The sequence below is a fragment of the Coregonus clupeaformis genome, chromosome 7, assembly GCF_020615455.1.
Source record: "Coregonus clupeaformis isolate EN_2021a chromosome 7, ASM2061545v1, whole genome shotgun sequence".
In the NCBI taxonomy this organism is placed as follows: Eukaryota; Metazoa; Chordata; class Actinopteri; order Salmoniformes; family Salmonidae; genus Coregonus; species Coregonus clupeaformis.
The window spans coordinates 2,730,436-2,744,856 of NC_059198.1; the positions used below are offsets into that span (position 1 = coordinate 2,730,436).

The window sequence follows — 14,421 nt, forward strand, 5'->3', positions numbered from 1 at the left end:
TAAATTGAGGAATGATTTAACAAGGAAAGGCTAAACCTCTGTCACCATGTGTTGACGTCAGTGCCCAAACTGCCTGTCTATCTAAAAGAGAGACAGTCAGCTGCCGCTACGCGCAAGGCCCTGTGTGTCATCTCTGACGCCTGTGATGCCACACACACACACACACCCACATAACCTCCACCCAACGGCCCTCTCTCTCTCTCTGACCACCCCCCTTTTCTATCTCACACCCTTTGACTTTCCTGCCTTGGTATATATAGTCAGTGAGGCTCTCAGTGTTCTCCTGGCAGCCATCATGAAGGGTATAGTCTCAATCTGCTGCTTCATCAGCCTGCTGGTCCTGGCCTCAGCAGGTAAGGGGCCCTCACACTTTATCTACCATTTTATATGTTTATGTGGATGTCGATATACATAGATTTTGTATGGATGTGTGTTTATAGGCTTGTTAGTGCTATTGGTCGTTGGAAGACTACAGTACTGGAACTGTACATGTCCTGGGGTACAGCTCATGTATCAAATGTATGAGACGTGGCATGGTTGGGTTGGTTGGATGTCTTAGCATGCTTTCATTGTCCAGTCAATTTGGTGGCTTGTAGACAGACAAATATACTGGATCGAATTTTACTTATCCAACATACGTATTCAGACTGAAAATTCTGAGATCTCTACACTGATACGTCCAGCCATTGTTTTCAGTGGACTAAACTGTCTTACTCTTTGGGCTTTTAGCAACTATGCAGATGGATTCTTCTGTCAGTCAGTTGTGTGGGTTTATAGGGACATAGAAGGTACTGTAGATATGGAGTTTTTGTCGTTTTTAAGTGTTGTAGTTTTAAGCCAGGACTTGCAGGGGTCCTTCAAACAGTGGCGGCCACCCGGACACAGGCATGAGCATAGACACCTGTGTCCCTCTCTCTCTGCTATCCTGCAGCGCTATTCAAAATCGAAGGGTTTTAAATTAAATATGGTAGAACGCTAGGTTCAATCAGGACAGAATATTTTAAGGCCTCCGTCCTTTTAAAAATGGTGCAAACTTGGCACATCTTTTAGTCTCTCGTTATTTTTTATGTGTGTGCATATATTCCTTTATTAAGTCTCATCAATATGTTTATTAGACACACACACACAGTGGGTGTGACTTTTATACACCAGAAACTTTTGGCGTGGTGACGGTGTGTCACCTGTCCTAAAGTCTGGCGCCAGCTGAAGGAACATCTCAGATTGTACTAGAGAGAAGAGCCTGCATACCCTCAGTGTATCACTTTCTCTCCCTCTGTCTCGCTTTCTTTGATTCCTCTCTCTCTCTCTCTCTCTCTCTCTCTCTCTCTCTCTCTCTCTCTCTCTTTTTTTTTTCTCTCTCTCTCTCTCTCTCTCTCTCTCTCTCTCTCTCTCTCGATTTCCCTTTCTTCAATTTCTCTCTCACCCCCTCTTTCTTTCCCATTCTTTGATTTTCTCTCCCTCCCTCTCTCTCTCTGTCCTTGCTGACAAGTAGTTGTCATAGGGACATTTTTGATACTTGTATCTATTGACTGATTAGCTTGACATTTTACTGGATTCCCATAATATTACATACTTTTATTTTCAAGCGATTACATGAATTGTCCATAGCTTTATCTGCCTTTGATTGTGTAGGATAGGTGCCCATGACACAAGTGTTGAAATAAAATGCCCAGATTACTCCTTGATTACATCAAGATCACCCTCTCTCCAGAAATGCGGCGGAGGGATCTCTCGAAAGTAAAACAGTTTCTTCCTGTTACCCTTGTCCGTCCCTTGGGCTCCGCTCAGTCCCAGGGCAACAGGCCTTCCTATCCCAGTCCCAGCCTGCTGTCAGGTGTCTAGGATTGAAAGGCAGGCGTCCCGTAACCGGACACCGTCCACTATAGATCCCTTCCACCCCCTCCCCAGACACAGCACTACCCTTTAGCAACATTGCCTCCACAGCTGCTGTACTCCCTCTAGTCACAACCCCTGCTATCTTAGCTTGGGCCTAGCCTGGTCCAGCAGCATGGGTGGCTAGCTATGTAGCATTGAATAGCAAAGCCAGGTGGCTAATGCTATCCGAGTAGGCTGGTGGGAGGAGCTATAGGAGGAGGGGCTCATTGTAATGGCTGGAATGGGAATGTTTGTGTTTGATACCGTTCCATTTATTCCATTCCAGCCATTACAATGAGCCTGTCCTATAGCTAACTTTGTTAGTGTGTAACACTGATTCCATGGAGCGCTACTGTAGGGTGATGATGTTGTTCCTGTGGATGGCTTGTTCATATGAGTGGAGAAGGACTGCCAGGAAGTTCCTCTGGGCTAACCAGGTTAGCATTAGCCTACTTTAGGCTTATTTTAGCATCGCCTAGATTACACTGTAAAACTGAAATGTGGGGATGTTGTCCATATTTGACACAATGGTTGCCAGAAAATTTTGTTTTCTTGGTAAGCATGAGGTCCTTCAAAGCCCATGGGAACAGTATTGGCAACGACTAAGGGAATCGTATGTAGCCGAAGTGTTGGAGTGATACATGGTTAAGAGATTGGAGCATCCAGATGGAAATGAAGCACTGTCATGTTCAGTTAGGCTATTGTATGTCATCATCAAATTATATTACTGCAATGGCTAATTAATGACATGGATATTAAAGGATACTTGTTATCCTGACTGTTAATGGCTATTTCTACAGGCCACCTGTTTAACCAGGAGTGGTGCTCAGACAGTGGACTGCTCATTCAGACCAGGGTTAGTCTTGTCTCCCTGTTGTGCTAACTGGAGCATTTTCTCTTCTCTTACTTAAAGCAGAATCCTGATTTTGGATGATTTACGCATTGAAGTCAGTGGGAGATAAGTGTTAACATTTGATTGCTGTTTTGTCCTGTGTTCCTGAGTGTTTACACTAGAAGCCATAATACTAATCAGAGAAGTAACACTAAACAGAATGCCTTTGGCCCAACCTGAAGTGTGAGGAGATATGGGGTGACACGGGCACTCTCTTTCCCTCTGTGTCCCCCATTGATGGCAAGCAGTAGGCCTGGGGGCCTGGGGCATCCCTACAGTGCTGGCAGTGGGGACACCCGACCCCCTGCTCCCCCTCTAGAACAAGCCCCTCAGTTCCCTCAAGGTCGGTCACTTGGTGAGTCTCTGTGGATCAGTGACAGGAGTGCCGGGAGAGTAGTGTCAGATCAACACCCCAGCGTAAAGCGCCCTCGCAACCCTCTCCTCGCCCCCCTTCCCTTCCCTCCCATCCCATCACCGTGCCACTTCCCAGTGTCCTCAGACTGATCCTCATGGCCTCGCCCTCCTTCACCCCTCCCCTCCATCCCGTGCCACTTCACTGTGTCCTCAGACTGATCCTCATGGTCCTCGCCTCCATCCCGTGCCACTTCCCAGTGTCCTCAGGCTGATCCTCATGGTCCTCGCCCTCCTTCCTCATCCCGTGCCACTCCACTGTGTCCTCAGACTGATCCTCATGGTCTCGCCCTCCTTCCCGTGCCACTTCACTGTGTCCTCAGACTGATCCTCATGGTCCTCACCCTCCATCCGCCCTCATCCCGTGCCACTTCACTGTGTTCTCAGACTGATCCTCACGGCCCTCGCCTCCTTCCCGTGCCAGCCTCCTGAACCATGTCACCAAGAGTGCTTACGCTGTGGCCTGTGACATTGGCCAGCGAGCCTCCTAAGCCACAAAATCCCTCTAAGATTTAACCCTAAAAACAGCCCCGGTCCAGTAGTCCTTTGAACGTTCTTTAACTGTAAAATGGCATGAACTCTGTCTCCATTTTGGACACAAGCTGACAATTGGTTTGTCCTTTAGTCTGGAGTCTATGTATGGGTTTGTACATATGGATATGGGACTTGTCTTCTTCTTTACAGCCACCAAATCACCACTACAACCAACAATCCCCAAGGACCATTACATTCTGTTGCAACAATTAGAAGGGGTTTGGGTTATTGGGTTGAAAATCGCTCCATGTTCAGAAAGTTGCTCATAGAAATGCAAAGTAAAGAGCAGGGCTAATTCTCACCTTTCTATTTGACAATAACTCCTGAATGTTGCATCCCTATGCGGGAAAAAGACTTCTGTTGAATGCTTTCAGTTGTGCAGCTGACTAGGTATCCCCTTTCCCTTCCTTATTTGGATGCATCATTGAGTGTCATGTGGTTTGTCAGCGGCCTCTTGAGAAGCTGCTTCAGACTTGTTAACACCTCCCTACTCGCAATAATCCTCACCCTCTAGCCTACATATAGCCTATTATAATATAGAGCTGTAGAAAATAGATCCTCACCCTCTAGCCTACATATAGCCCAGCCTACATATAGCCTTATAATATAGAGCTGTAGAACATAGATCCTCACCCTTTTAAGCCTACATACACTGAGTGTACGGAATATTAGGAACACCTTCCTAATATTGAGTTGCACCCCCCTTTTGCCCTCAGAACAGTCTAATTTCATCTGGGCATGGACTCTACAAGGTGTAGAAAGTATTCCACAGGGATGCTGGCCCATGTTAACTGCAATGCTTCCCACAGTTGTGTCAAGTTGGCTGGATGTCCTTTGGCTGGTGGATCATTCTTGATACACACAGGAAACTGTTAAGAGTGAAAAACCCAGCAGCGTTGGAGTTCTTGACACACTCAAACCGGTGCGCCTGGCACCTACTACCATACCTCGGTTCAAAGGCACCAGTGGAGGCTGCTGAGGGGGAGGACAGCTCATAATAATGGCTGGACGAAGAATGGCATCTATTTGATACCATTCCACCTATACCGCTCCAGCCAGTACCACGAGCCCGTTCTCCCCAATTAAGGTGCCACCAACCTCCTGTGAAAGGCACTTAAATCTTTTGTCTTGCATATTCACCCTCTGAATGGCACATATACACAATCCATGTCTCAGTTGTCTCAACACTTAAAAATCCTTCTTTAACCTGTCTCCTCCCTTCATCTACACTGATTGTAAGCATTTCACTGTTAGTCTACACAAATGTTGTTTACGAAGCATGTGACAATAAAAACAATTATTTGATTTGATTGATGTGGATTTAACATGTGACCTCAATAAGGGATCATAGCTTTCACCTGGATTCACCTGGTCATCTATGTCCGGGCTCTCCAACCCTTTTCCTGGAGAGCTACCATCCTGTAGGTTTTCACTCCAACCCCTAATCTAGCACACCTGATTCTAAGAATTAGCTGGTTGATAAAATGAACCAGATTACTTACAACTGGAGTTGGAGCGAAAACATACAGGAAGGTAGCTCTCCAGGAACAGGGTTCGACACCTGGTCTATGTCATGGAAAGAGCAGGTGTTCCTAATGTTTTGTACACTTAGTGTATAGCCCAGCATAATATAGAGCTGTAGAAAATAGATTGGACACTCTAGCCAACCCAGAATATAGATTGCAAAACTTAACACCTCCCTTTCTAATCATCCACACCCTCAGCCTACATCCAGCATAGAGCTGGATAATATAGATCAGAGAGAGAGGACATCATGTCTCTTGCCTCTGGATGTCAATACTGTAGTTTGCATCAGCCCCGAACCTCCTGCACTCTCTAAATTAACCCCCAAAGGCGCCAGGCGAACCTTCTGATATGAACACCCGGACCATGTGTCTATCCGAGTTGAGCCTGTTGCCAGGCAATCGTAGTTCAGTTTGGAGAAACATTCGACCGGCAACAGGCAGCACATCCAGTCAGAATGCTGCGGGTAGAGCTGCCGATGATGGTATAGGCTCGTAGGCTCTGGGCTTTTGGGGACGGGTGAGACACGCCCTGATGTTCTCCAGGCTTTAGCGGCCAGGGCTGGGGGAAGTTCTGTGTCACGCCTCAACTATAGCAGTTCATTATCTCACTGATGCACCCCAACTGAAGGGAATGTTACAATCATCCTGATACTGGTGGCAGATTAATCTCTCTCTCAATCAATACTGTGAACGTACCAGTTCTTAGTCTTGTTATGCCCTGGTATGGCTGCATGCTCCATTATGGGGGCCATATCAGGACTAACTAGTTTATTCATTAACAAGTACTGTAGAGGAGGTTCATGAAGTTCACAAACTTAGTTGGTCCAGGGGTCACTGGGAGTCAGATAACAGAGAATAAAGAGAATCTAGCCTTCAAAGCACTGGCAGTCATTTGAATAGTGTATGCAACATACATTACAGTATATTTGTATAGTGTAAGAACAGTATGCAATACATTACAGTACATTTGTATAGTGTAACAACAGTATGCAATACATTACAGTGTATTCTCTAGTACTCTCAGGTATGTAAAGGTCACATAAATGTCCTGGCTTCGATTGCTGTGTCTTGTCCATGTGAGCAGGTGTGTGTGTGGGGTGCTCTCATTCACATCTAATATCAGTGTAAAACCCCAGATGAAGTTCTGCTGTGCTTGCTGCACCACCAGGGGAGTGGAGGTAAATTAAATTAGCGTTAACAGGATTAGCCCGCTAGGTCTTTAGCGTCCTCTGAACCCTGTGGATTTACCCTGGGCCACGGGGAGTTTCAGGCGACCTTTACACCGGGCCAGGGGATTTCCATCAGAGAGGAGCAGCATCACTATCTGCAATGGTGTCTCATCACCAAGAGATCCACCTGATTATTAACCACACTATTCATCTCCATGGATGGAGTACTCTGATCCACACTTACCACACATGACTGCCCAACCCATGCGACACTGATCTAGTGTCATCGATAACATATGATAAGAGACAAGTCATTCTGTGGATGATCATTATAGACTGTAAAAGTAACAAGTTAGGCCCTACTCATGTTCCAAGAAGAGAAGGAAAAAAAGAAGAAGAACATTAATTTGATGTAGAGTTTCTGTGGTCAATTCCTGGGCTTAAAACAAAAATGGCTGACATGTAGCTGACATCGACACATCGGCAGGGGTCAGGGGAGCATGGCTGGACACAGAGGCTTATGCAGGACATGGTTGGTTGCTGGGGGGTAGCAACAGGTGCTATAGCGTTTGGAGCTGGTACCCCCTGTGGCTCAGAAATAGCCCTACAATGGGTCAGGGGATAGAAGGAGGAGGGGGCAGAGAATTCTCCACTCTATTTTAAGACCTAGAGTGTTAGCTGGTCTGGAGACTCACAGACATCCCCGGGCCTCACTGATCTTAATTCACTGTAACAGGCCTCTGTACCAGAGTAATTGGCACTGTACAGACCACTTTAACAGGCCACTGTAACAAAAAGGCCTCTGTACCAGACCACTTTAACAGGCCTACTGTACCAGACCACTTTAACAGGCCACTGTACCAGACCACTTTAACAGGCCTCTGTACCAGACCACTTTAACAGGCCTCTGTACCAGACCACTTTAACAGGCCTCTGTACCAGACCACTTTAACAGACCACTTAGGTGCCACTAGCTGTACCAGACCACTTTAACAGACCACAGTACTTTAGGTAAGACATTGCACACCCTTTGCTTGCCTCACTCAGGTTCCAGAAGGTATCAGGTATCAAGTAATCAAAGTCGCTCTTTATCACATGCTTATACAATACACTGTTGTTGTTGAAGCTGTTGAAAAGCAATATTTTGTTCTATCCGGACTTTTATCCACCCTGCTAACCTTTGGTTGTTGGTTGTTCTTGGGCCGTGCTGAGAGCAACATTGCACAGTCTTTATTTTTAGCAGGTTGACTCCACTATCATCGGCAGTGCACAAGTATGCCTTAAGCAGGCAGCGTATGTCATCGCTATCATGCCGCTGCCGCCCGCAGCCTCCTGGCGCTGAAAGGAGCATCTGTCTAGCATTCATTTGAAGCCTGAGCAGTAGAATATGCTCATATTAATTATTTGCTGTGGTGTGTTGTAACGATCACTATCCTCTCCCTTCTTACTCTGGCTCAAGACAGTTTCAAGGCCCCCCGTAATAACTTCCCTTGGTTAGCGTTGACACAATGCTACAGTGTATGTCTTTACCATCCATCAGTTAACACTAGTGAATAATGTAAGCAAGCAGAGTGAAACCAGCAGAAGGTCTGTGTCTATAGGATGAGTGTGTTTGTATGTTTAACATGGGACGTATGGTCCTGTTCCTCTGGTTTTATGTGGTATAATGTGGTAGTAGCTCTTTCCTGAAGTGAAATGACCTAGTGGCTCATAATTAATCAACTGTATTTTTTTATATACTTAGAAAATCCAGTGTTTCAATGTCAAACGGTTTTGTTATATTTCAGTCTTCTGTGATGTATATAAAGTGTAATATTGGGATGTAAACTCAAAACGGAATGCATTTCAACTCTATATCTGACATGGTACAGGTGTCTTATTTTTTTTAAGCCCATAACCATGCGTGTGATGTGTATACTTTTGATTCAAAGTAGATTTGTTTAAGACTGCCAAGAAACACTCTGTGTGACCCTGATTTAGCCCACTGCACTAAAATGTTTTTAATGTCTGCTCAGTGTAAACAAAGTTCCATATCCATATCTTCTAACAACTCTAAGACTCCAAATCAGAGCTGATGCTGTTGAGTGTGTTAATTTTTATTTTAAAATGAAAATCATCAACAGTTAATGTCAATAAAATATGCTAACTGCAGAAGCTAGTAAACAAATAAGTTTGGTGGTCAGTGGGCCACTACGTAATTTTTCTGGGTCATTTGATGCAGCATTCTTTTGAGACTTGGCCAATGCAAATGAAGCCAAGGAGTGACAAAGTAAGCAGTAGCTTGTGGATTGAGTCCAAGCCTTGCAGCTAAAGTCAGAGGTCCAGGCCTTTGGTCTCAACATCACGGCCCACTGGGGAAGGCTAAGTCCTCCCGTGGTTGGTATCATGACTCGGGGATGTGTTCATTAGGCACCAAACAGAAGAAAGTGGACGGAAAATTAACTTCCTTGTCCAATAAGAAATGCTCATTTCGTTTTGTGTTGCAGAACGTTTTGAAGCGTATAACGCTGCATGCCCTAATGAACATTACATTTACATTTTAGTCATTTAGCAGACACTCTTATCCAGAGCAACTTACAGTTAGTTAGAGTGCATAAATTTTTTTCATACTGGCCCCCTGTGGGAAACGAACCCACAACCCTGGCGTTGCAAGCGCCATGCTCTACCAACTGAGCTACAAGGCCACATGACCCTGGTGTAGCCAAGGAATAGTCCAGTTAGCCAGAGGATCTCTTTAGCACCTGGGGCAGTGTTGAATGATAGGGGTGTAGGCGGATTCTCCCCAGCAAATGGAGAGGGAGGTTAGAGGTCACGTATCCTCATCCGCGCTGGTTCCTTCTAGAACTTTAAACCTGAGATCCAGCTGGCTGACTGACACTGGGGATCCTACATGGCTTAGATGTTCTACTTTCACTCCAAGTATTTCTGTGTTAAAGATCACTGGACTGTGGAAGTCACTTGCTAGCTTAAATCTGTTGTCATTCAAGAGTTGTGATATGCGTTAGAACTTTTTAGATGTTAGAAATACTAATTTGTGATTGAATGGTTTCAATCATAGACATGAAGACACGAATGTGATAGTATGTTTTCTGGTATTAGATGATGTCCATATGATCCATTATTCTGGTGGATTGGTGAACATACACTACCAGTCAGAAGTCTGGATACACCTACTCATTCAAGGGTTTTTCTTTATTTTTACTCTTTTTACATTGTAGAATAAAAGTGAAGACATCAAAACTATGAAATAACACATATGGAATCATGTAGTAACCAAAACAAATCAAGATATATTTTAAATTTGAGATTCTTCAAATAGCCACCTTTGCCTTGATGACAGCTTTGCATCCTCTTGGCATTCTCAACCAGCTTCACCTGGAATGCTTTTCCATTGAGATGGTTTGGGATGAGTCGGACCGCAGAGTAGGGAAAAGCAGCCAACAAGTGCTCAGCATATGTGGGAACTCCTTCAAGACTTCCCACATATGCTGAGCACTTGTTGGCTGCTTTTCCTTCACTCTTCGGTCCGACTCATCGCAAACCATCTCAACTGGGTTGAGGTCAGGGGTTTGTGGAGGCCAGGTCATCTGATGCAGCACTCCATCACTCTCCTTCTTGGTAGTATAGCCCTTACACAGCCCGGAGGTGTGTTGGGTCATTGTCCTGTTGAAAAACAAATGATAGTCCCACTAAGCCCAAACCAGATGGGATGGCGTAACGCTGCAGAATGCTGTGGTAGCCATGCTGGTTAAGTGTGCCTTGAATTCTAAATAAATCACAGACAGTGTCACAGCAAAGCACCCCCACACCATAACACCTCCTCCTCCATGCTTTATGGTGGGAACTACACATGTTGAGATCATCCGTTCACCCACACCGCGTCTCACAAAGACACGCGGTTTGAACCAAAAATCTCCAATTTGGACTCCAGACCAAAGGACACATTTCCGCCGGTCTAATGTCCATTGCTCGTGTTTCTTGGCCCAAGCAGGTCTCTTCTTCTTATTGGTGTCCTTAGTAGTGGTTTTTTTTGCATTTTATTCATTTTTTCTCCTTTGTTCAGCATAGCTTGATCTGGACAGACATCTCCAGCATTATACCTCTCAGGGCCAGAGCTTTGGAACATTTTCTGCTCTACGTTTGTGGGGCGAACATTTGGTGGTGTCTGGACTGGACTGAGGGGGAAGTACAGAGGAATACATGAGGTCTGATCATGTTTGAAGGGGACGGGAACTTGATGTCTGGCTTTTCACGTTCATTCAGAGAACCTTTAGGAGGTACAGTTTTGTAACCATTGATAGGTGAAAATGAGCAGTATTTGCTGAGAGGATGTCATTTATGACTTTGTGTCATTTAGATGATTCAGTTATAAATACAATAATGTATGATTCAATAACAAATATCTTCTCTGTTTACTGTCTAGGTAAGTGGTTTGTCAATATGTTCAGTTGTGAAGGAGAAACAATGCAGTAGTGAATTTAAAACCATTATTCTATCCATATAGTTTAGGTGTAGTTTGTTCTATCCAATACAGTGGGCTCCAAAGTTACTGGCACCCCTAACTGGGAATGCACAAACAATACTTTAAAAAATATAAACAATATAATTATAGAGATAAACTCAAAATACCAACATGTGAGAAATACTGTACTTTATTAATGTTTCAATGGAACCAACCAAAATCATACAATTATTTAATACAAAATAAATGTCACCAAAATCAAGGTTTCATCATTATTGGCACTTCTCATTTAGTACTTTGTGCAACCACCTCTGGCAAGGATAACAGCATGGAGCCTTTTCCTGTAATGTTTGACAAGGTTAAGTAACACATTTGGAGGGATTTTGGACCATTCCTCTATGCAGATACTTTCACGATCCTTCACATTCTTGGGTTTGCGCTTATCAACTGCCCTCTTTAACTCAGCCCACAGATTTTCGATTGGATTGAGGTCCGGCGGCTGAGATGGCCATGGCAGAACATTGATTTTGTTGTCACAGAACCATTTCTGTGTGGATCTTGAGGTATGTTTTGGGTCATTGTCTTGTTGGAAAGTCCACCTACGGCTACCACCTTCTGGCAGAGGCAACCAGATTGTCAGCCAAAATTGCCTGATACTTGGTGGAATTCATTATGCCATCAATCTTAACCAGTGCCCCTGGACCTCTGGAATTAAAACAGCCCCAAAACATCACTGACCCACCACCATATTTCGCCGTGGGAATGAGGTGCCTCTCCTTGTATGCATCTCTGTTTCAACGGCAAACATGCCGATGCTGTATCTGACCAACGTTCAATTTTGGTCTCATCTGACCAGAGCACCTTCTTCCAGTCATAATTTAAATGATGTTTGGCAAACTCCAATCGCTTGTGTCTGTGTCTTGGGGTCAGAAAGAGCTTTCTTCTGGCAACCCTTCCAAAGAGCCTGTGGTTGTGGAGGTGGCGTCTGATGGTGGTTTTTGAGACCTGGTGACCCCAAGACACCACCAAGGCCTGCAATTCTTTCACAGTGATTCTTGGGGATTTTGTTGCTTCTCTCACCATCCTCCTCCCTATCCTGGGGGGCAAAATGCATTTGCGCCCTCTACCCGTGAGGTTTTCAACTGTTTAAAATAATTGCCCTGACAGTGCTCAGTGGTATATTCAATAGTTTGTGGATCTTCTTGTAGCCATTGCCAGATTTATGAAGGTCTGCAACCATCTCTCTTTGAACTGCCAGTTCTTTTGTTTTCTTCATGGTGTTGGATGACAAAGGGATATTGCATGCGTGTTACCTCATTTTTATACCCTATTGAAACAGGAAGTGATGTAATGGGTCAATATAGTTCCTTAAGACTTAGATCAACTTAAATAAGTGGAATATAATTCCTGGTTTAATTTAGGTAAATGTTATTTACAATAATCTTTAAGGGTGCCATTAATTGTGAAACCTTGATTTGGAGGACATTGATTTTTAATTAAATCAATAAATGATTTTGGTGGGTTCCATTGGAACATTAATATAGTACAGTATTTCTCACATGTTGGTATTTTGAGTTTATCTCTATGATTATTTTGTTTATATTTTTTAAATTATTGTTTGTGCATTGCCAGTCAGGGGTGCCAGTAATTTTGGAGCCCACTGTAGTTTAGGGTGTAGTTTGTTCTATCCATATAGTTTAGGGTGTAGTTTGCAGTATAAACCTAGCTTTTACACTTTGTCTTAGACACTCTGAGCAATTCAGAACATAACAATTATATCCACCGTTTTACTGGAGGCCTATGTGTCAAGCAGCCAAGGGAGAAGAGGTACTCGACTATGCCACCTAGATGTGTGTATGAGTATTCCAGCATGACCATCTATCACTTGGGTGTCTTCCGACTTCTGAAACTAGTGATTGACTTTATAAGTGGAACTACCTCGACTAAGAGTCACATACCGATCTCCCGTGACAGGACCGACACGGAGGCGGCACCCGAGTTCCACGACACCCTGGGTGTAGCAGTATGAATCAGGGTGATATCCCAGCTGCCCCTAAATATAGCTCTGCTCTGTAGCTGTAGTCATATAACTAGAATTACTAGAACAGTCAAAGCCCCTCAGACCACCTCAGAATGGGTACACTCAATATGGCTGACATGGTATTATCTGGGTTACCTCAAGGTTACTCCTGTGGGTACAGTCAATATGGCCGCTGGTCCACCCATCAAAGAATATTGACTTGAATGGGAATACCTGTTCTGGTAGTTATATTTCTATGGCTGTAGTGCTGCTGTGTAACCTGATCTGGTTGTGGGCCCCTAGTGGCCCCTGTATGGTACAGTCAGGGGCCATAAAATTATACCTTTTCCTGGGCACACAAGGACAGTAACAGAGGGTTATATTTAGAGAGAGAGAGAGAGAGAGAGAGAGAGAGAGAGAGAGAGAGAGAGAGAGAGAGAGAGAGAGAGAGAGAGAGAGAGAGAGAGAGAGAGAGAGAGAGAGAGAGAGAGAGAGAGAGAGAGAGAGAGAGTCTGTGTGTGCCTGCATGCTTGAGAGAGACAGCACTCTCCTATCCCAGTTTGTTATGAAACTGGGGAGTCCCCCACAACACACACACACACACACACAACTTGGTAAGTTGCTCTGAAACAGATAAGAAAAGCAGTCTGTCTAATTACAGAATTGATCGTAGTGGCATGGAGCTGTGATCAAATGCAAATAAATAACATAGGCATTCAAATTAGGAGATGACACACACACATGCATAGACACACGCGCGCACACAACACACACACACACACAGAGAAGCTCTCACCGAAGCTGAAGGCAGCATATTCATAGATGTTCCTGTCTATCTATCTCCCAGGCCCAGAGACATACACACACACATAGAATGCTAGAATGTTAATGAATGGGGACACTGCTAAATGTACCTCCCAGGAGGAATTGTTCATCCCACAGCCATGTAGCTGGATATAAATGTCTCTCATTCAACATCCCCTCCTCTCTCCATTTACAGTATGTCTCTGGGACTGGGAGACAGATAGACAGGAATCTCCATGAATATCCTCCCTGCAGCTTCTGTGAGAGAACTTGTATGGTAGCTACCCAACCTGTGGCTGAGTTTGAGGAAAGGCGCTTGCAGTACAATTGATATCACAAAGGGTTGTTTTCCTCAGTTAATACAACAGAACATATCCCTTATACTCACCCATGGCTTTGTTATTCAGATACTGTATGGTGCCACTGATAGTTGTTCATTTCGTAGTTGTTGTTTCTTATGCTTTAGTCATTTTCTTATGCTTTAGAATACATTAGTCATTTTATTTATATATTGACACCCATCCCTGTAGACCCCAGCAATAGAGAGAGGGATTGAAACAGCAGTTTTACTGATTGATATGACCCTTGATGTAGCATGGTGGTAATTGGCCACTGTAAAGCCTCTAATGGAACATTTACGACACGCAACAGTCAGCACCTCTCTCTCTGTCAATTAAATTCAAAGGGCTTTATTGGCATGGGAAACATATGTTTACATTGCCAAAGCA

General features: G+C 44.3%; 1 protein-coding gene across 1 annotated transcript in view; it reads left to right on the plus strand.

Annotated features, from left to right (window-relative positions):
* Nucleotides 1–268: 268 nt before the first annotated feature.
* Nucleotides 269–14,421, plus strand: part of LOC121551530 (sarcalumenin-like) — a 36,870-nt gene continuing 22,717 nt past the window's right edge. Inside the window, exon 1 of the mRNA XM_045221052.1 lies at nt 269–353. Coding sequence (XP_045076987.1) covers nt 296–353 — 58 coding nt within the window. The 5' untranslated portion in view covers nt 269–295. The remainder of the gene's footprint in view (nt 354–14,421) is intronic.